The 20,342-nt window shown below is 39.4% G+C and overlaps 1 protein-coding gene and 1 long non-coding RNA gene across 2 annotated transcripts; one reads left to right on the top strand and one right to left on the bottom strand.

Annotated features, from left to right (window-relative positions):
- Window positions 1-925: 925 nt before the first annotated feature.
- Window positions 926-2,680, top strand: LOC133490370 (uncharacterized). The gene is made up of 4 exons (XR_009792178.1): window positions 926-1,077; window positions 1,513-1,567; window positions 2,407-2,505; window positions 2,600-2,680. It is a non-coding gene; the product is annotated as an uncharacterized LOC133490370 (long non-coding RNA).
- A 224-nt stretch (window positions 2,681-2,904) lies between these two features.
- Window positions 2,905-19,382, bottom strand: pde6b (phosphodiesterase 6B, cGMP-specific, rod, beta). Its single transcript, XM_061800351.1, has 23 exons — window positions 18,818-19,382; window positions 18,432-18,743; window positions 16,143-16,295; window positions 15,207-15,296; window positions 13,436-13,576; window positions 13,254-13,328; window positions 13,100-13,164; window positions 12,356-12,422; window positions 12,216-12,263; window positions 11,983-12,132; window positions 11,756-11,899; window positions 11,094-11,159; window positions 10,876-11,025; window positions 10,687-10,794; window positions 10,506-10,615; window positions 10,254-10,341; window positions 6,986-7,086; window positions 6,794-6,901; window positions 6,650-6,713; window positions 6,512-6,586; window positions 5,012-5,095; window positions 4,766-4,919; window positions 2,905-4,676 (listed from the first exon to the last, which is right to left on the bottom strand). Exons 1-23 carry the CDS (start codon window positions 18,974-18,976, stop codon window positions 4,630-4,632), a joined length of 2,559 nt encoding a protein of 852 aa, XP_061656335.1. The 5' UTR covers window positions 18,977-19,382; the 3' UTR covers window positions 2,905-4,629.
- Between the last annotated feature and the right edge of the window lie 960 nt (window positions 19,383-20,342).

The following is a 20,342-nucleotide window of genomic DNA, read 5'->3' as shown; positions in this document are numbered from 1 at the left end:
ATATATATATATATATATAAATATATATATATAAATATATATATATATATAAATATATATATATATAAATATATATATATATATATATATATATATATATAAGTCCTCCAATATTTAAATGTTATTTAATTGTGTGTAGAAATCATCAGTCAGCCTAAAGTCTTTGAGATACATTTTTTGAAAACATAAAAAAAAAACAAGCAGTATTTACACCCATTCATTTTAAATTATGTGAGGGATTTGTTTTAAAATGTTTTCACCTTTGTGTATGCTTAATATTTTTGTAACTTTCCCTGCAAGATGACGTCACAAGTTTAAATTTGTTACGGCCTTTAAAATAATGTACATAGACTTACCTGACATATATAATGGGAAAGTTTATAAAGTAGTTTTTTCTACATTTCAATAATGAATATAACAAAAACTGTATCCGTGTATTTATATGAGTTATTATAAAATGTATTACCTAACTATTTTATGTGGCCTAAATAAACTCTTTTGATGAAATTTTGACCCCAAAAAACATTTTTTTATATTTTCATTTTATTTTTTCTTTAACGGTGGCACATGTTGAGTGGTTAGCCTCAACGGTTCTCAGGTCTGGGGTTTGAATCCTGGCCACGGCCTTCCTGTGTGGAGTTTGTTTCCCCGTGCTTGTGTCAGTGTGATTGGTTGTCTATATGCTGTGTGAGTCCAGGGTGTACCCTGCTTTTCACCCAAAGACAGCTGGATGGATGTTTCCTTAACCTATAGATAACCTATAGAAATTGTTCACCTCTTATAAAGACCCCCAGCCCCTAAATTTGCATTTTGTTTTAATAATCACTAAACGTTTTATTTTTTTCAGCATATGCTATACTTCCCTAATGTTTCAACATTTTGGCTGTGCTTTTTGTAAATACAATTCATTTCACGTGGTCCAATTGTAGTAGTTGCACTACCGTTTTGAGACTGAGACGGTGGTGGGGGCGCTGTGTCCACTTTGATAGAGCATAAACGAAGAAGAAAAAGGCGGAAGTGATCGTCGTCCTTGTCTTCACTATGGCCCCCCCTGTTGCGGTGTCGCCGCTCATTAAGGTAAAAATAAACGGATTATATCAGATGGTTTTAACGCTAGTCGTCTTGTTTTGTTGCAATAATATTTAATATAGGTCGTATTATGAAACGTCTAGTTGTCAGTTTCCCCCTGTATTAGTGGGCTAGTTCAATCTGTCCTCAGTATTGCAATGACATTGCGGTGTTTTACGGGTAAAGCTATGCAAAACCACGCGGAAAATATCTGTATAATATCTGACATATTTAGTCGTTAAGTACTTTAAGAATTTCTGTATATGTGTTCTTGTGGTCATTTGTTCTTAGTTTTAAACTCAGCCGGAAGGTCAGTGTGGCCTTCGCCCTATCTTTACAAGCGCGGGTGGTTTTACGTACTTTGGAGTACTAATAATAATTTTTTAAAAAGTCAATTTTTTGTGTTATTTCTATTAACACAATGGCGTGGGTGTCATTTTTCAGACGGCCCGGTGGTCTGCCCTGTTCCTCGGCGTCTTGTATGGCAAACAGAGGTTTGGTAAGTCTAGCGACCACTTCTCTTGCACTCAAATAGTGATTCAATGAAAATGTATTGCACGTAAAAGTTAAATAAAAAATGCACTCAAATAAAAGTTTGAAAAATACTTCTTAAAGATTGAATGCAAATGTACTACAAAGTTAAATACAACTGAACTGTGATTAGGCAGGGAGTCTTTAGCACTAAAGAGAGCCTGAATACTACTAGTGGTACTAGTAGCAAAGTGAGAATCACTGCTCTATAAAATGATATAGATGACTGCTCAATTTTGATCAACACGTTCACTCAGCTATTTATTTACCATTAAAGGGTTGCTTTACGACTAACTACATACGATGTTGCAAGGTTACCAATGGCGTGTAAAGAACGAGTTTGTGCAATAAGAATACTTGGTCACATGGCACAAGGAGACGCATTGTTATCTACTTGCTGTTTTTTGTTTTTTAAATTTATGGCCTAGAGGTGTTTTTAATTTCAGTATTTACTGTGATTATGACTACTACTGCGTTAAGTGATGGACCAACTGCTAACTTGCGTACAAATTTGGGTTACGTCAAAAACCAAGGACCGATAGGTATGTTTAGTATTGTGCTTGTGGTTTGCAGTGGTGTACGTACCATGAAACCAGAATTTCCTTGTTTTTGAAGAAGTGAATTAGGTGTTACAATTATTTGATCAATCGACAACTTTTCACAATTTCCAAGGTTTCATTTGTTTTCAAACTGGCATGGCGGCCCAGATGAAATGCTTTCACAGACCGTAGATTCGCCACCACTGCTCTATAACCAAATGTTACTTGTTGTGAGATAATAACCGGTAACGTTGTTGTTAATATTCAGATTACCTGAAGCCCATCGCAGAGGAGGAACGGAAGTTGGAGGAAGCTGAAAAGAAGGCCCGAGAGGAGCAGGAGCGCATTGCCAAACAATTGGCTGAAGGTAGCGCACAATGATGACATCATCACTTGGCACATGCCCGTCAAATGGCTTTATTTATGATCTTACCTTTCCCCCCCTCTTTGTGTCTCCACAGCTAATTCAGACACCATCCTCAAGTGAGCTATCACTTACCTTCTGTTATGTTCCAAATTGAATAAAAGCAGATTATTTTTCATATGTTGGAGTGTTCATTGTGATGTGTGTGTCCTTCACTTAAAGGGCGGTTGTAATCCCCGGCCTCGTTTAGCAGCAATAATCCCCAGGATTGGGGTCAGCCGCCAGTCGTAGAAAGTGCAGTGTGGACAGAAGCGCTCCTCTCTAAAGGCTCCAACGCCTTGTGTCATTATGCAACCGTCACTAGGAATTCTATTCTCGTGTTGTGACATTATTCAACACACACAAAATATATTTGCTTTATTTGGATCATTGTTTGTGTTCGACATGGAGCATGTACAGAAGCAAAGCTTTGAGAGTAGTCTAGAAAAAAATTGTCATCACCTTATGGTACATTTATTTGCTATGAATTAGTTTTCTCTGAATAACTTCATTGAATATCTGCCGTCACAAGCAGCTTCACTCACCAGTCGCCATTTTAAGGGAGCGCCAAAAAAAGAGTATTCAAGTCACACTAAATTTTAATGTTATGGGAATAGTCAATGAGAATAGGATTGTTTTACTAGCAAAAAAAATGAAATTTGAGATAAAGAATGATAGAATAAGTTCTATTTTTAAAAAATGAAGAAAAATTATGTAACATGATTTTCTCAACGGTGTTAAACAGTTTAAATTACGACCATTCAAAAAAAATATATTGTAAAATTCTGAAAATTATGGCTTTATTCTTATGACATTGCAACTTTATTTTTGCAAAACAGGCTATTTTTTGTAATGAGATTGCAACTATTGTAAAAAAAATGAGACTAAATAAGCAAATTAGGGCTTTTTTCCCTCATGACTTTCACATAAAAGTACAGTTTATTATTGTGAAATCTTTAACACTTTCTTGCAAAAGTTTGACTCAACGCTAAAACAGCTATTCGCATACAAAAAACATTTTAAGAGACCGTATCTCATCTTATTTTAGTAATTATACTTAAATGTACCCTCATCTACTCTGACTCATACAATGTATACAGTATAAAGGCATCATGACTGAGCAGCTAGCAATTTGTTGGCTCATATCGTATAGGCGGATCTTAAGAAGTCAGAATAGAAATGTTCATATATTTAAAGAAGTAAAGCAGATTCAGAAGGCCAATCCCTACCAATTTTTTATATTAAAGATCATTTTGATAATTTTTTTTGTATAATGTAGTTTCTTGATGGTAAATTGGGGGTTTGCATTTGCTATAAAGTATAATCCTCAAAATTCTAAAATATCAAATGTTTTTTCTTTTGGTGTTCAGTGAATCTACACGATATGAATTTCACTTTTTAAATTGAAACAAATTTAATTCCACAATATTCTAATTAATTGAGATGCACCTGTATATCACTATTGCATCAGATTTGTGAAAAGCAACTGTGCTGAACGCTACTTTTTGCTCTCTCTCTCAACTGAGGTAAACAAACTTCTGTGACAGGAAGGAGTAAACATTTGTTTTTCAACCAAAGACAAAGTATTTTGGTCATTCTTAGCCTAAAGATGTTCCTTGTAATTGGCTGGCGACCAGTTCAGGGCGTACCCCAGCTCTTGCCCGAAGTCACCTGGCATACGCTCCAGCTGACCCTAATGAGGGTAAGTAAATGAACGGATGTATTGATGTCCTCAAAATTGACTTTTTTTTGTGTAAATAAAAAAACAGTAATCTGTGCTTTTCACAACGATGGTGTATTTACAAGTTCACTTTTATGCTAGTTTTGACTGGCCAACCAAAAGTCATCTGTACAATTGGGAAACATACACACATACCGTATATACAAATACACTTACACCGTCCAAATATGTAAATATTCCGTTAAGACTACAAGATACTTCTCTTGCTTCCGATTCTCTCTCTGCTTCTTCCTCATAAGCACCAATCTTGCCGCAGAAATATTAGGAGACCAAGATTGCACACACATGTCCAGCTCCCTTTATCTTTTTTTTTTTTCCTCCTTGGCAGTGACTACAGCGATCATCTTTCAGCATACCGAGCAGGTCTTGGAGCCTCCACCGCTGGCATTATCAGCTGATGGAGGAAGAAAATGTCACTAAGAAACATGTATCGCATCACCAAAATACGACCATTAATGAGTCATTTGAATCTTTGAGTAGCACCTTTAGTGGCTGCGGCCGCCTGTTGAGCAGCCTTCTGGTCCTCGATGACTTTGAGCGTCGCCTCGTACTCTTCTTTTTTGGCGTTCCACTCCTTCCTGTTGTTGAGGATTCCGTCGAGCATGGGTTGGATTTGTGGGTGGAAGCGGGAGAACTCCTGTGAAACAAAGTAAAGTTCGTCATTCATTCACGTTACAGAGTCCTGCACTGTACAGTATGGTTTATTTAATCAGTCAAATAAAGCATCACCTTGTAGACAAATGTGCAGACAAAGTCGATGAAACCGCATTGGAGCTTGGGGAGCTCTGCTGCTTTGTTTCTGTCCATCATGGGCTGATGGACGCAAAAGAAAACAATAATAACTGGAAATGCATGCATGGAAACGACTATGGTGTAGTCAATTGAGCATCCTCCATTGTTAATAATATATTATGTACATGTACCATGCACCACTTTGTTTCTGTATTAGGCAGACGACGTGTATATTCTGCTTTATGCCAAAGTGCAGTAACGCATGATGATTGTAAACACCCACAATACAAGCCAGGGGACATCCTCAAATTGTTTATGATCTAATTTGCACATACATAAAATTAAGTGCAGTGTTTCTGTTGAGCAGCTCAGGTTATGTTTTCAGTTTTTCAAGTGCACAGGATGTGTCACAAAAGATATAGTTCAAAACCAAACTCCAAACTATTGAGTTTTTTTTTGTTTTCCTTGAGTGTGGCGCAGATGACCAATCAGCACGTCTACAATGAGATCCTTTGGCGTCTGTTCTGTTCAGTGCACGAGAAGAGGCAAGAGATTTGGCGGTACAACTTGTAGCTGCTTCACCATGACAACGCGTCTGCTCACAGTGTCCTGAGCACCTGACAGTTCCCGGCCAAGAAGAACATGACCCCGCTGACTCACCTGACCTGGCTCCTTGTGATTTTTTTTCTCTTTCGTGGACAACATAAAGATGGGTGTGACGACAGAGCTGTTTTGGATCTGTCTCGAAGTGCATTAAAGGGTGGCAGAGAAGGCTGAGAGAGTGTGTTTGACTCCGGGGAGATACAGCAACTTCCAAGGGAAAAAGTTTTATTTTGTCGTTTGGATTTGAACTACAGTATATCTTTTGTAACGCCAGTTCTGGATCTTGTCCAATACACCTCATATGGTGTACTGTATAATAAATGAGATGCTTGTATATGTGTGAAACTATAAATTCATGGTTATTTATGATCATAATGCAACCCTGTTGGAATTCTTCAATTTCTTATATGTAAGTACAGTGTTTCTGTTTGTGTTGGCCAAATTGAGTATGTTTTCTTTTTTTAAAGGGGGTTAAGGTGTATCACATCTCGCTGGAATATGGGCAAAACAAGAAATTCATGGTTGTAGATGACCACAATGCAACCCCACCAGACATCCTCCAGTTGTTTGTGATATTTTGCAGTTATACCACTTAAGTAATGATGTTTCTGTGTTAGGCAAATGGGTTATTTTTGTAGTTTTAATGATGCTGGGGTATGGGTGAAACTAGTAAATCATGGTTGTACGTGACCACAATATATCCCACAGGACATCCTCCAATTTTTTATGATTTTTGTATCATGTACATGTACTGTAAACATTTAAAAATTGCAAAATTGCGAAGACACAGTATATCATTGCTTGGAGAACTGGCAATGCTATTACACGTTGCTAAGTCATTTCGCATTTAGTCTTATTTGCCTGTGCTCAGCAATCAAATAACAAAACTCTTACAATAGGTTGTTGTTCCAGTACTGTCCTTTCCAGGTCACCTTGCTCCCAAAACTCTGCCGCCACAGACAAGGCAACCTGTATGATGCAAACGTACAGTGAGTACTGCATGCGTATGACGTATTTACGCATACCTCTTACCTTGCTTTGCACCTCCCAAGGCTTGGTAATGGCGGACAAGTCGCAAGCAGTCATCATCATGGCCCTGCAGTGAAAAATTTAGTACAAGGCTAAAGACGTGGCAGAAAGAAGTAAAACATTTTTGTGTGTGTTGTGTGTACTCACATGACTATCTCTTTCCTGGTTGTTTCTAGAGACATGAAATCAACCCACTTCTTTTCGTCCTCATACGTGTGCGAAAGGTCCACAATCTTCTGGAACATGGTCCTCTTTCTAGCATGCAAGGAGAGGTATTACCATTTATTAGTTGTAGTAATCTACTCATATGAGAATAGAGTAAGCATAACGAGAGCTAACTTGAAATAAAGAGCGAGATCAGTGGCGATGATGGCTATGTCTGTGAGGTGAATGACGTGGTCCACCTGTCGCCGGTTGAGGTTCTGGTAGATGTTCAGTGACTATTGGTGAGGAAAGAAAGGGCAGGAAGTATTCTACATTGTGTTTTCATGCTCAAAACATGCATGTTTATTTCATTTTTGCCAATACACCAAAGAAGAATTTGAATCATACTATGGCTGCATGATATTTTGCTTAAGCATCGCCATCGCGATGTGCGTGTTCGCAATAGTCACATCGCGCGGTCTGCTGCGGTGTTGGTGTACTGTAATGTACAGTGAATAACTGTAATATTAAAAGTGACCAGCAGAGGAAAAGATTAAAAGATTGTACACCTGCTGCATTCCTACTTCACTCTTCAGAATGAAACTAGGCAGAGCTGCGAGGAATGCAAAGTTATCAATGTCCTTTCACTATCATGCCTGGCATATTGTGTTGCCCAAAAAAGTACTATATCCTGAAATATTCTCAGGTTTGGCCTTTCCCTGTGGATTTTATGTTTTCCCTGTGCTTGCGCTTTGTTTCGCTTTTCCCCCTGGGTACACCCTTTGGAATTTCTTAAATTTCTGCATAATTAATCGCAAGAAACCATCTGCTTGTCGAACTAATACCACACAAACAATTATATTGTATATACGTTTGTATAGAACATAATGTAAACATTCACAGGACAGGAAGAAAAAAGTAAGCAAACCGTTAGATTGAATAACTGGTTGACCCTCCTTTGGCAACAATAACATCAACCAAACATTTCCTGTAGTTGCAGATCAGACCAAATAGCTTGATAAACTTGGGAATTCATTTTCCATTTTTACATTGATGTTAGCAAGCAGTCCAGGCCTCGAGGTTGAAAAGCATTACCCCCATACCATGCTCCCTCCACTATGTTTTACAGTTGGGGTAAGGTTTTTATGTTGGTGTTCTGTGCCATTTTTCCTCCACACACGGTGTTGTGTGTTCATTCCAAACAATTCAACTTTATTTCATCTGTCCACAGACTATTTTGGTAGTAGTGCTGTGGAACGTCCATGTGCTCTTTAAGTAACTTCAAACATGGAGCAATGTTTTTTTTAAGACAGCAGTCCTTGGTGTTCTCGGATGAAGCCCATTCTTGTTTAATGTTTGCTGTATGGTAGATTTGTCAAAAGAGATGGGCTGTGCCAGTGATTTCTGTAAGTCTTCAGCTGAGGTTTCTCCTTTACTTCAGGATGACCGCTCCTTGGAAGAGTAGCTACAGTGCTGAAGTTTCTCCATTAATGAACATCAAGACTTATAGAGATACTTTTATAACCTTTTCCAGCTTTATTCAAGTCAACACACAATTCTTTATCATAGGTCTTTTGAGAGCTCTTTTGAGCGAGGCATCGTACACATCAGGCAATGATTCTTGACAGGAGACAATTCTAACCTGGTGTGTCTTTTCTAGTGGTCAGAGTAGCTTTAAGTCACACCTCCAATCTTCGCTCATTGATTTGACTCCAGGTTGGCTCAGTTTGGCTCACACCTGACTCTGAATAACTCTTGGAGAACCTCCATCCATCCATCCATTTTCTGAGCCGCTTCTCCTCACTAGGGTCGCGGGCGTGCTGGAGCCTATCCCAGCTGTCATCGGGCAGGAGGCGGGGTACACCCTGAACTGGTTGCCAGCCAATCGCAGGGCACATACAAACAAACAACCATTCGCACTCACAGTCATGCCTACGGGCAATTTAGAGTCACCAATTAATGCATGTTTTTGGGATGTGGGAGGAAACCGGAGTGCCCGGAGAAAACCCACGCAGGCACGGGGAGAACATGCAAACTCCACACAGGGGGGACGGGGATTGAACCCCGCACCTCAGACCAGTGAGGCTGACGCTCTAACCAGTCGGCCACCGTGCCGCCTCTTGGAGAACCTGTAGCCAAAAAGTTCATGTTTTCCTCTCTGTCCTGTGAATGTTATTTTCAATAAAAACACGGACAAAAACATACATTTGTTTGTGTGGTATTAGTTAAGGCAGACTCTGTTTGTTTATTCTTGTGATTTAAATGAAGGTGAGACCACATTTTAGGACCGTGAATGTGACTGTAAATGGTTGCTTGTCTATATGTCCCCTGCATTTGACTGTCCAGGGTGTATCCCGCCTCTTGCCCAAGTAAGCTCACCCATGAAATTGAGGTTGCCATGCAACTGATGCTTATCTTCATGCCCATGGGCTATGTAACACCTGTTCAGAACTTCTGGTCATTAGTTACACAGAAAGTCTCCCCTGTTTTGAACTGCAGGATTCTATTATCTCCTAATTTTGGCGGTGATCTAAAATTAATTGACCTCCCAAATAAATATTCCAAACCCAGCCATCAATCCATTTTCTACACCGCTTATCCTCACTAGGGCCACGGGTATGCTGGAGCCTATCCCAGCGAACAACGGGCAGGAGGCGAGGTACACCCTGAACTGGTTGCCAGCCTATCGCAGAGCACATACAAACAAACAACCATTTGCACTCTCATTCATACCTATGGGCAATTTAGAGTCTTCAATTAATAAACTGTGTATGTTTTTGGGATGTGGGAGGAAACCAGAGTACCCCGAGAAAACTCACGCAGGCACGGGGAGAATATGTAAACGCCACAGAGGCGAGGCCGGATTTGAACCCGTGTCCTCAGAACTGTGAGGTGGATGCCGCCATATTCCAAACCGATACCGAAACAATACGGTTAACTGAAAAGATAAAAAAAAAAAAAAAGTGACCAATACCAACCCATTGCTAAATCTTGTAACATAAAATGTAACACTAAATACAATTTCAGCTAAACATAATAACCAACTGGATAACTCTGTAAAAAACCTCTCTCCTGTCATCAAAATGGTGAACCTAGATCCTTGATTCCTTATCTGCTAGTGAAAGAATATCATCTCGAAATGTAATGTAACTACATGCCCAAAGTCAGCTGGGATAACTTCCCAAATCCTTGACCCAAATGAGGACAAGAGCTATAGAAAATGGATGGATGGATTATGACACTCCATTATATTTGATTTTTTTTTTTTTTTTGGAGAGACAGCTGCAGTTTAGTCCTGCTTCTGCAATATAACAAAAGTACCTATTACATGTTAAGGTACTGTAACTTCAGATGGTGCTGTTAAATCAGGCTCAACAAAAAAGTCAGTTTGTTGTTTTTTGGATTTAAAATAGGAGGGATCGACAAATCTTGGAGATGCATACTTCTCATTAGACATTTTTACCTCATCAGACAGGAGAAATTTTCCAAACTCTAGATGGTGTCGTTCCAAGATGGAAGATCCATGCAGCTTGGCTAGTGGGTTGCCTGACCTGTTCACATTAAAACTGCAATTAAAACACCTTAAAATGATGTCATCTCATCTGTACTACACATCAAATAGCAACGGAGTTTTCACAATGCCAGTGGACAGTTGACAGTTGACCAGTCAGTCTGATGTCAAATATGTCTAGTAAATTAAGCTAGCAGCACTTACTTGACCTGGTACAAGTTGTTGGTTCCTCTGTGGTCAATGTCATGAAGGAAGCCTGCTGTAATCATGGCCATGACCTCTAAGTCGGTATAGTACCTCTTTAGCATTCCCGTCTGGCCCAAAAACATACATTACTCATGAATCCTGCTTGCTTTTTAAGCTGAATATGCACATAAATATATACCGTCAAGAGAGTGAACATGGTCTGTCCCACGTTGAAGCCGTGGCGCCAGTTGTGGTAAGTGATTCTCCTGTAGCCTTTACTGACAGAGTACATGAAACGAACCAGCACCTGAGGAGAACCAATAGAACCACAATGCTTAGAAGCGCCGCATGCTGTTTCATGATACAAAGTTTGTGAGTGCACAATCACCTCCTGTGGGATTTGGAACTTCTTGACTACACCGACTTCATAGTACATCTGTATTCCGCACTTGACCAGTTCCAGCTCTGTACATTTGAAATCCGAAAAACGGAACTCGTAGATCTCAAATTTCTTTATCAGAGGAGGAAGGTCTTTTTTCTACAAATGGAAAAGTCAATGACACACTGCATTCAACACACTCAACATTCCATTCTTAAACATTTTACCAAGATATCAAGAAGCTCGTCTTCTTCACACTCCCATGGTTCGCAGTCATAGACCTCTGTTGTGTTCTGAGAGTGGATACAAAAGCCAAAGTTTGTACTTGCCCTAGCCAAGTCCACACACAAAGAAAATCAAAAGGCCCCCACAATAGAAAGGTTGTACTGAACTTAATGTGTTTGTACTGCTAACCCTAACCCCTGCTTTAGGGCTATGGCTGCAAAACAAACTAACCATTACCACTAACAACAACCGTAACCCTGAACCTCTTACTAAAACCATAACCGTAACACTTGAACTAAAACCCTAACCTCTAAAGGATGAGGTTTGCACCATCACCTATCATCTGCTTACAACAATGTCCTGACAACTCTCGCCCTAAAGATTGTCTCATTCCACTGGAAGAGTGGCCGCTATCGATTTGTTTTGCCACCAGGCAGGTAAACGACTGGTTGGTGTTCAGGATGGTTGTTCACCAGCCACGCCTGGCAACAACAACCCTATCAGGACCACCCTCATGAAACACACCTAGCAAAGACATAAACGGATGCTCCACTCATAAAATGTAGAACTGAAGAAGCCTTTTGGATTAAAGATGATCTGCAGCAAACAAAAAGAGCTCAGTTGCCTTGATTCCAACTTTGCAGAACATGGAAAAAGTACTGACCAGGATATTTTGAATTTCATCGTTCCGACATTTAACATGGTAGAGCACCATGTCCTGGGCGATGCCTTTGCGGTTCTCGAGCTTGTTTATCTTGTCGTATGTGTCCGTGTTCAAAGCCGACCAGCCCAAGAACTGGGTCAAAGCCTGGGAAATAAGCAGCACCAGAATATCAGGACTAATACAAGAGGTTCAGTAGAATATGTGGTGGAGTTATGAATGTACCATACCTCCATGAGCTGCTCATCTTGATCGTCAAATGGCTTTCCATCTTTTCTGTTGTAAAAGGTGGCCACGCCGACTATCTCTTCCTTTTTGTTTACGATTGGGAGGGAGAGAACATTCTTTATGGTCCATCCACTGCTGTCCAGTGCCTCAGTCTGGATCATCGAAACAAGCCAACAAAACATTGTGTTCATTGATTGCCATGTTTACTTTTCTTTCACCACGTTTGAGCTCTTACTTGGAACTGAAATGTCTCATCCGCCCCTGCATTCATGATATTGCAAATCTAAGGAACACAAAACCAAAAAATTGCTTACGTCATGGTTACAAAAACACAGATTGATGCACATTGTTGTAATGACATCAAATGGAACTCACAAAGCCACTTTCAGCAACGTAAGTAGGCAGGCCACTACTCAAGGCCCAATGATCTGCTGGTGGATTACTGCATGACAAATAAAGTTAGCCCGATCTACTTCACAGACATGACATTACATGCATTTTTAAGGTACCTTAGCATACACTCGCCCAGATCATGTGTTTATTGTGTGCCAACGATATTTGCTTAAGTTGGGATGCTAAAGGCGCTTAAACACCGCACTGAGTTTGCGCGGCATCTTCCATGAGGCACAGGATGGCCCAAGCTAGCCCGTACTGTATTTGGCACTGACTGTGCAGCTACCAAACAGGAAGTAACCTGGTGCCTGCTGGTTTGGATATAAAGTAGGCCACAGTTTCAGCAAGAAGTATTTGTCAGGAGGAAGAGGAGCGGAAAGAAGGGTATGGGTTCGCCAGATTCAAATGGCATGGCAGGATGTGGGGAGTCTAAGCTTGTTCAAAAGCTACATCTCAATGTGGAGTTTATATGTTCTCCCCCGTGTCTGCGTGGGTTTTCTTCCTCCCACATTCCAAAAACATGCATGGTAGGTTAATTGAAGACTCTAAATTGCCCGTAGGTGTGAATGTGAGTGTGAATGGTTGTTAGTTTATATGTGCCCTGCGATTGGCTGGCGACCAGTTCAGGGTGTAACCCCAGAGTCAGCTGGGATAGGCTCCAGCATACCCGTTTGTAGTGATATTATATATTAAATAAGAACTCCAAATCAAAATAGGTTTACTTACGGTATTACTTTGATGTCTTCCTTCCCATGTAATATATAATCAATTACTTTGTAGAAATGTACTTCCTTGAAAAAAAGCGAAATATTATGAATATTATCGCTTCATCGAATAATTTTAATTTGACTTAAAAGTATTCTGAAAAATAGATGAGTACCCTTCCATCAGGAGTTACAGGCCCAGAGTAAGGTGGCTGCTCTCCCATTAACACCGGCCACACGTCAAAGAACTCCTGAAAGGCAGAAACAGAATTATGTTCAGGTAAAATAAATCAATAAATAAATGAGCCCAAGTTAACACGCGATGGAAAAGAGAAACAAAAGGAAAAAAAAAACTCACCTTCTCCTTGGTCATGTCAAGTAAGCCGACAGAATATCGGTCACAGTTGAGGTAGGCTCGCACGGTGTACAAGGCCTTGTGGAACTGTCGCTCGATGTCAGTCAGCTCTTCAAACACTTTGTTGGCTGACCACAGCAGCAGCTGGCATGCACACACAGTGACAACAACCAACCACTCTGTTTATAAAACAAATGAAATCAATTCTATGGAATGCTGACTTCTTGGCCACAACATTAGGTACACCTGATGATCAGCTCTATCAAATATCTTTTAAATATATAATTTTTGAAATGTATATATCAAATGCCATCTCATACCATCTTTACCAAGATGATAATGCTCAATTTTGGTCACAGTCGAATCAAACAAAAATTACATTCATTACGATGCTTAAATAGTTCACTTACATTGTTTAGCTACATGGCGACTTAGCTCTCGCCACTCAATGGCACTGTTTTTCCTTACTTTTTTTTATGTTTAATACAGACCTGTGAGACGATTATGGAATTATTTTGTCTAAATAAACTTATTTTATATTTTTGGTGTATTTCTACTAGTAGTTGTTTGTCATTCAAATAGCATTTTTTAAAATTAGTTCATTCATTCATTTTCCATACCGCGGGCGTGCTGGAGCCTATACCAGCTACTTTTGGGCGCACGGTGAGGTACACCGCGAACTAGTCGGCAGCCAATCGCAGGGCACACATAAACAAACAACCATTCACACTCACATTCTCACTTACAGACAATTTAGTCTTCAATTAACCAACCACGCATGTTTTGGGGATGTGAGAGGAAAACGGAGTACCCGGAGAAAACTCACGCAGGCACGGGGAGAACATGCAAACTCCACACAAGAGGGGGCGGATATGAACTCCTGTGAGGCAGATGTGGTAACCATTCGTCCACCGTGCCGCCAAAACACAAAATATTAATTGAAAATATATCCATCCATTTTCAACATCACTTATTCTGGTTTGGGTCACGGGGCGCTGGAGCCTATCCCAGCTGGCTTCGGGCGAAAGGCGGACTACACCCTGAACTGGTCGCCAGTCAGTCGCAGGGCACATATACACACGGACAACCATTCGCACTCACATTCACACCATCACTGCACCAGTCAGGCGAGTGTACCACTACACCACCAGTGACTCATTGAAAATATATGTCAAATGTTTTTTTATTGGAGCAGTACAGTGTGGTTAGCATCACAGAACTGTGAGGCAGATGTGCTAACCAGTCGGCTACCGTGCTGCCTTTTTTTTTTAGTTGTTATTTTTTTTGTACTGCAGGAATTCTGCCAAACAACAACAAACCGGGAAAACGTTTAATGTGACCAGGAAAAACAATGAATTCTGTCATTTTGAGTTGCAGCATCGGCGAGACAGTTAACTTGTTATTCATATTAGAACCATTATGATTAAAAGGCAAATTGGGGCATTGAGTCAGCTCCAGTAAGTGAACCACTATACTACCAAAGAACTGTAGTTTTTTCTAGTATGTACAGTAGCCTAGCAAAGTGGTTTGCGTGCGGGTATTTCCTTTTATTTTTTCCATGTAAAATATCAGGAGCTGCTTGAGAGGGGCAAACAACCATCAATATAATGCAACACAGTTTTCACACAATGGCAAATAACCACAGTCATGAACACAATAATTCATACCTATGTGACAATGGCAGTCAAAACTGAGGCCGAATATGGCAGAATTCTTGGATGAAGTGTGTATAATAAAGTCCGACGGTGACTTTCGGGAGTGTAATGTGCTTCACCTGTCCTTTCCGTGTCTCACAGTTGTGGAGGTAACTCAGGTGGTAGATCTTCAAGTTCAAAGTGGCAATTTTCAGATACTTTAAAAAGAGCTGCAAAAGAACAAAGATGCATGAATAAAACTATTCTACTGTACAAACACATTTTTATTTGTCTACCCCATAGGTGACAAACTCAAGGCCTGGGAGCCACATCCGGCCCATCACATCATTTTATGTGGTTTGTGAAATAAAATCAAGTGTGTCAACTGCCATGATTCTTGCTAAAATGTGTACCCAAATTCTAAATTGTCATTCACAACAAATAATAACATTGCCTTTTTTTGTTTTTCTTTGTTTGTATGTTTGTTACCAAACATCTTTTAACAGTAAATTGAACAATCACTGAACAAACTATTATCCTTGATTTCTGGTTTAAAAAACAGTTATCCATCAATTGGCTATGTATATGTAGTACTATGATGAGGCGATTAAACATTTTTATAGTTTCAGAGTCGTAACGACCCTCTAAAGCACAGGTGTCAAACTGGTGGCCCGGGGGCCAGATCCAGCCCACAACATCATTTTATGTGGCCCGCGAAAGCAAATCGTGTGTGTCGACTTCATGTTTCTTGTGAAAATACCAAAATTGGTGTCTTTGCTTGTATAATGTTGAGATATTGCAAACATTTTATGTTACCAATAACCTTTTTGAAATAAATGTAACAATAGTTGAACAGTTTTAATTGGCTTCTGATTTTAAAACTAGTTATCCATCATTTTGTTGTGTATGTCATTATATGGGACAATATTTTATATGAGGGAAGTCATACCTATAATGTGGCCTACGACAAAAATGAGTTTGACACCCCTGCTCTAAAGGAAACCGTAACTACAATGTGGCCCATCAAAAAAGAGTTTGACACTCTTGTCTGTTAGTTAGTTGGACGTGGGACTCACATCTTCATCCTCATTCGTGAAATGCGGCCCGGTGGTCTTGTTGAGGGCCATGATCACGGCCACCATGTCTTTGCCGTTGAGAATGGGCGTGGCCAGAACGTTCCTGGTCTCATAATCCGTGAGCTCGTCTCCGAATGAGCTGAAGTGCTGGTTCTGAAACACAGCAAAAACACAATATTAATGTAGTGTAATATGACAACATGAAGTAACACTTTTCTTGTCTTATCGTGATTTGACGATGGTTCCAAACAGCTATTTTAGCATCAGCAATTACATACTTACCGGTAAATACCGCCATTATGCTTTGTTAATTTCAATTAAGGTTAAACACAATGGGATATTCACTTTAATACAAATATTAACTTTCCACATAATTCTTAGGACTGTAATCTGTTGTTTTACACATACGAGCACATATTGAAACACATTTATGATATCTTATTCACAACAGCTAAACAATAAAGCTACAATGTATTGCATTGTAATTAGTATTCCCAAATGTGACTTTTTGCAACAACAGCAAAGCAGTTCTTAATGTTTGGGATCAAATGTAAAAAAAATAAATAATAATAAGTGCATTATTTCCACTTTATATCAACAAAATCTAAATCCAATTTCAACACAAATAATCATTACAAGAAACATTTACTACTTTGGCAGTAACCCCACTATTACCAGCCAACAAAAATCATGTATAGCATCGCAGAATATCGTCTTTTTTAAATCCAATAAGATAACACAAATATTGTGTTGAAAAGAAAATCTGTTTCGGATAAATACATACACACTATATATATATATATATATATATATATATATATATATATATATATATATATGTATATTCTTTTTTTTAAAACTACACTGTATTATATTTAGAGATCAATGTTTTTGGATGGACAGCACCGCAACAAATTTTAAGAAACGAACATGTTCTTGGCACATTGGATTTTAGCACCAATATTTACTTATTTAAGACCGTACACATTGTAGTTTTTGAGATGCTGCAAATGATTAATGATGTATGCCGACACTAAACTACACCAGTTGTCCATTACTGCTGACTAAATGCAAGGACGGTGTAATCCACTCCAGTGGAGCTGCAAATAAATGGATTATGTCTGCCAAGGTGATTCCACCTTCACATGGTCAATTGTAGCTGCGTGGTTGCATTCACGCACTAGTGGCTTGTCTGCACCTAAAAGGGTTACCAAAGTGATGACCAGTGTGTAACACCTTTAGTTATCTCTTCTTTGCCTTTTTGTCTTCTACACCTACTTCATCTTTTGCTTTCTTTCTTCTTTTTTAATCTAGTTATTTGCTTTTTTTTTTTCTTTACCTAGTTCTCCTTTGCCTTTCTTTCCTGTACTTGTTCTTTGCGGTTTTCTTTACCTATTTCTTTCTTTTTTTCTTTCTTTTTCTTATTTACCTAGCTTTCCTTTGCCTCTTTACTTCTTTTTCTAGTTTTTCTGTGGCTTTCTTCTCTTCTTTGCATTGTTCTTCTTCACTAGTTTTTCTTTGCCTCTTTTCTATTTAACCTATAGTTTTTCTTGATCAAATATCGCTTTGCTTTTCTTGACTCCTTCCTTTGCACAGTTTTTTTTCCACTTAGTTTTTTGCCTCTTTTCTTCTTTACATAGTTATTTTCAATTATTTTGTCCTTTGACTAGTTCTGCCTTTTTTTTTTTTTACCTTGTTCTTGCCTTTCTTCATCTTTCATAGTGCTTCTGTGCCTCCCTTTTCTTCTTAACCTAGTTCTCTGCTGTCATTACCGTTAATCCCACTGGAGAGAGCATGTTTATGTTGTTGCAATGCTTCAGAGGGATGCGTGAGCTGAGTGCCAGGATGAGGCAGCCATTTTGCATTCACGCAATAGACAGCAAAATAAATGGTGTTACTTCTAGGACCTGAATGGATATGTCCACATTTTTGAAAGTGTCGCAACTACTGCATGTCTTTACCCTTATTACAATTGTATAACAACAAGAGTGTACTGTGTTTAATGAGTTTGAAGGGCAACACGTAAATTGTACTATTTATGTCTTTACCTTGATGCACTTTTGTCTTTACTGTTACAAAAAGAAGTGTATTTCAATGGGACCCCACCATTTCCTCTGTCAATGAGGATTGCTCTTACCATAAAGGCCTAAAATTTTAAATCATCAATAACTTTTTGAAAATAGGACATAGAATTTGAGGTCGCTTTGTGGGGATTTGCTGCTACCTGCTGATAGTGCTATGAACTACAGGCATTTGTAGTTTTTGAGTTGTAGTAGCTGTACCTCTTACCTCTTTGACATCCTTCACATTCACCGTCTTCTTGGTCTGGGCTACGTGACCGACTATCCCCAAGTCCAGTGGGTAGACGATCTCGGAATCGGGCGGCACGATGCACTCGTCCAGCTCGGACTGGGTGTTGACGTTGAAGAGTCTGGTGGCCAATTCGCCTATGCCGTTCCTCTGACGGTACATGAACAAGCTGCAGCGGTCGGCGTGGATCAACGCGCTGATTCTCTTGAGGATCTTAAAGACCACTTTTTCCATGTTGATGTTCTCCTGCATGTCTGTGATCAAGTCGTACATGATTCGACTCTCCTCTACCTGGGGAAAAAAGGCAGAAGAATGTTTCAGATATGGCTTTGGGTGTGTGTCTTTTGGTAGAATAATATGATTACCTGGCTGAGTTCCTGAAATTGGCTGAAGTCCACCTGTTTTTCCAGTAGTCCTGACACCTCAGATATGGTGCTTTGGTTCATCTTCTTGGCAAAATACTCCTTAGCAAAAGCCGGGTTCCCTTTGAGGAACTGTTCCACATCCTCCTTTTGTACTCCCATCCTTCCCTCTGTGTCCTCTTCACTCAAATGATGGCAGCCTCTCCCTCTTCAAGGCAAGAACAGAGCTCTGGCTTTGGCCTTAGCCTGCTGTCACTGTGCTACCTCCCAATATTAACAGACAAAACCTGACAAAAATCAAACAAACGCTGTTGCGGGATCCAGTTTTGACCTCTGTTGTAATCCAAGAAGGGGGAAAAAAAAAACTGAAATATAAAGTGCAGGTTAGCAGTAATAATAATCCCCCGTGTGTACTAGTGGGATGAGAGCCCTGAAGAGAAGGCAGAGGGCTGAATGCAAACAATCCTTTTGCCCTCAGCAGATAGTTCTGAAGGTTAGCAGGGGATCTTCCTCGTCAGGTGATCATCTCCTAGCCCACATGGGGCCCCGGTGATCCCAGTCAGCACATACGGTGTGAATCACACACAAAGCAACCACTAACTAGAATGGCACATGGTTGAGACTTCCGCCAAGGCTCAAAAGGCCTAATATGGATCCCAATCATATTATACACCTTACGCACCTCCTGCATATGTTGTTGAATTCTTGAGGTACTTAATGAACGGTGAAAGAAAATGTTAGCAGCAAGCACATTTTTACTTAAACCCCCAAAGCCCTTAATGTGGCAAATGTGTTCAGACTAACACAAATAATTACAAGTTATCAGTGAAATCTCAAATGTCAAACAAAACACAACAACAGGAGCTGTTGATCTCCGCTTTGTTCAATTTTTGTATCAAAAGTTTCCCATGTATTCATGGAAAAAGAAACAAACTGTAACTATAACTATTCTAAAACCTTTATAAACCTTGCTGGCAATGTTTGATGTAGCATTTTAACATTCTTAACTGTCATACAAGTGGACAAAAAAAAAAATTGCAGAAAAATATGGAAATATTTCATTTCAAGGATAAATGTGTAATGAAATATTTCAATATTTGTGTCATGCAAAGATGATTCACCTGTTTAACACTTAATCAAGTGTAAAAAGAAGTTAAGCACCAGGGGGTACTTTTTCCTGACATTATTGGTCAAATTTTGAATTGCGACATAAAGCCCGTTTACCAGTTACCAATATTTATATTTTTTCCTTGCGAATTAAAGTATGTTTATTTTGGGTTCACTCCCATCACTTCTATTTCCAGTTTTGTTAAGTAAAATCTTTCATAAATATATAAATCTGCCCACGTACTAACTCAAAACAAAGGAAACATACCTGTATAACGATGTAAACACGACTTTATATTTGCGGATTTTGTACTGTAGTCTTATTCATTTCTTCTTTTCACACCTGCAGGCCTGCCTGTGCAAGCTTATTAAACAAGACCTCCTCGAGCTTAAGCCCTATTTAGTTAGGACATCGGCTGAT

This window comes from Phyllopteryx taeniolatus, chromosome 15 (assembly GCF_024500385.1).
Source record: "Phyllopteryx taeniolatus isolate TA_2022b chromosome 15, UOR_Ptae_1.2, whole genome shotgun sequence".
Lineage (NCBI taxonomy): Eukaryota > Metazoa > Chordata > Actinopteri > Syngnathiformes > Syngnathidae > Phyllopteryx > Phyllopteryx taeniolatus.
Note: the sequence above shows the minus strand (reverse complement) of the source record. Positions and strands in the feature narration are given on the sequence as shown.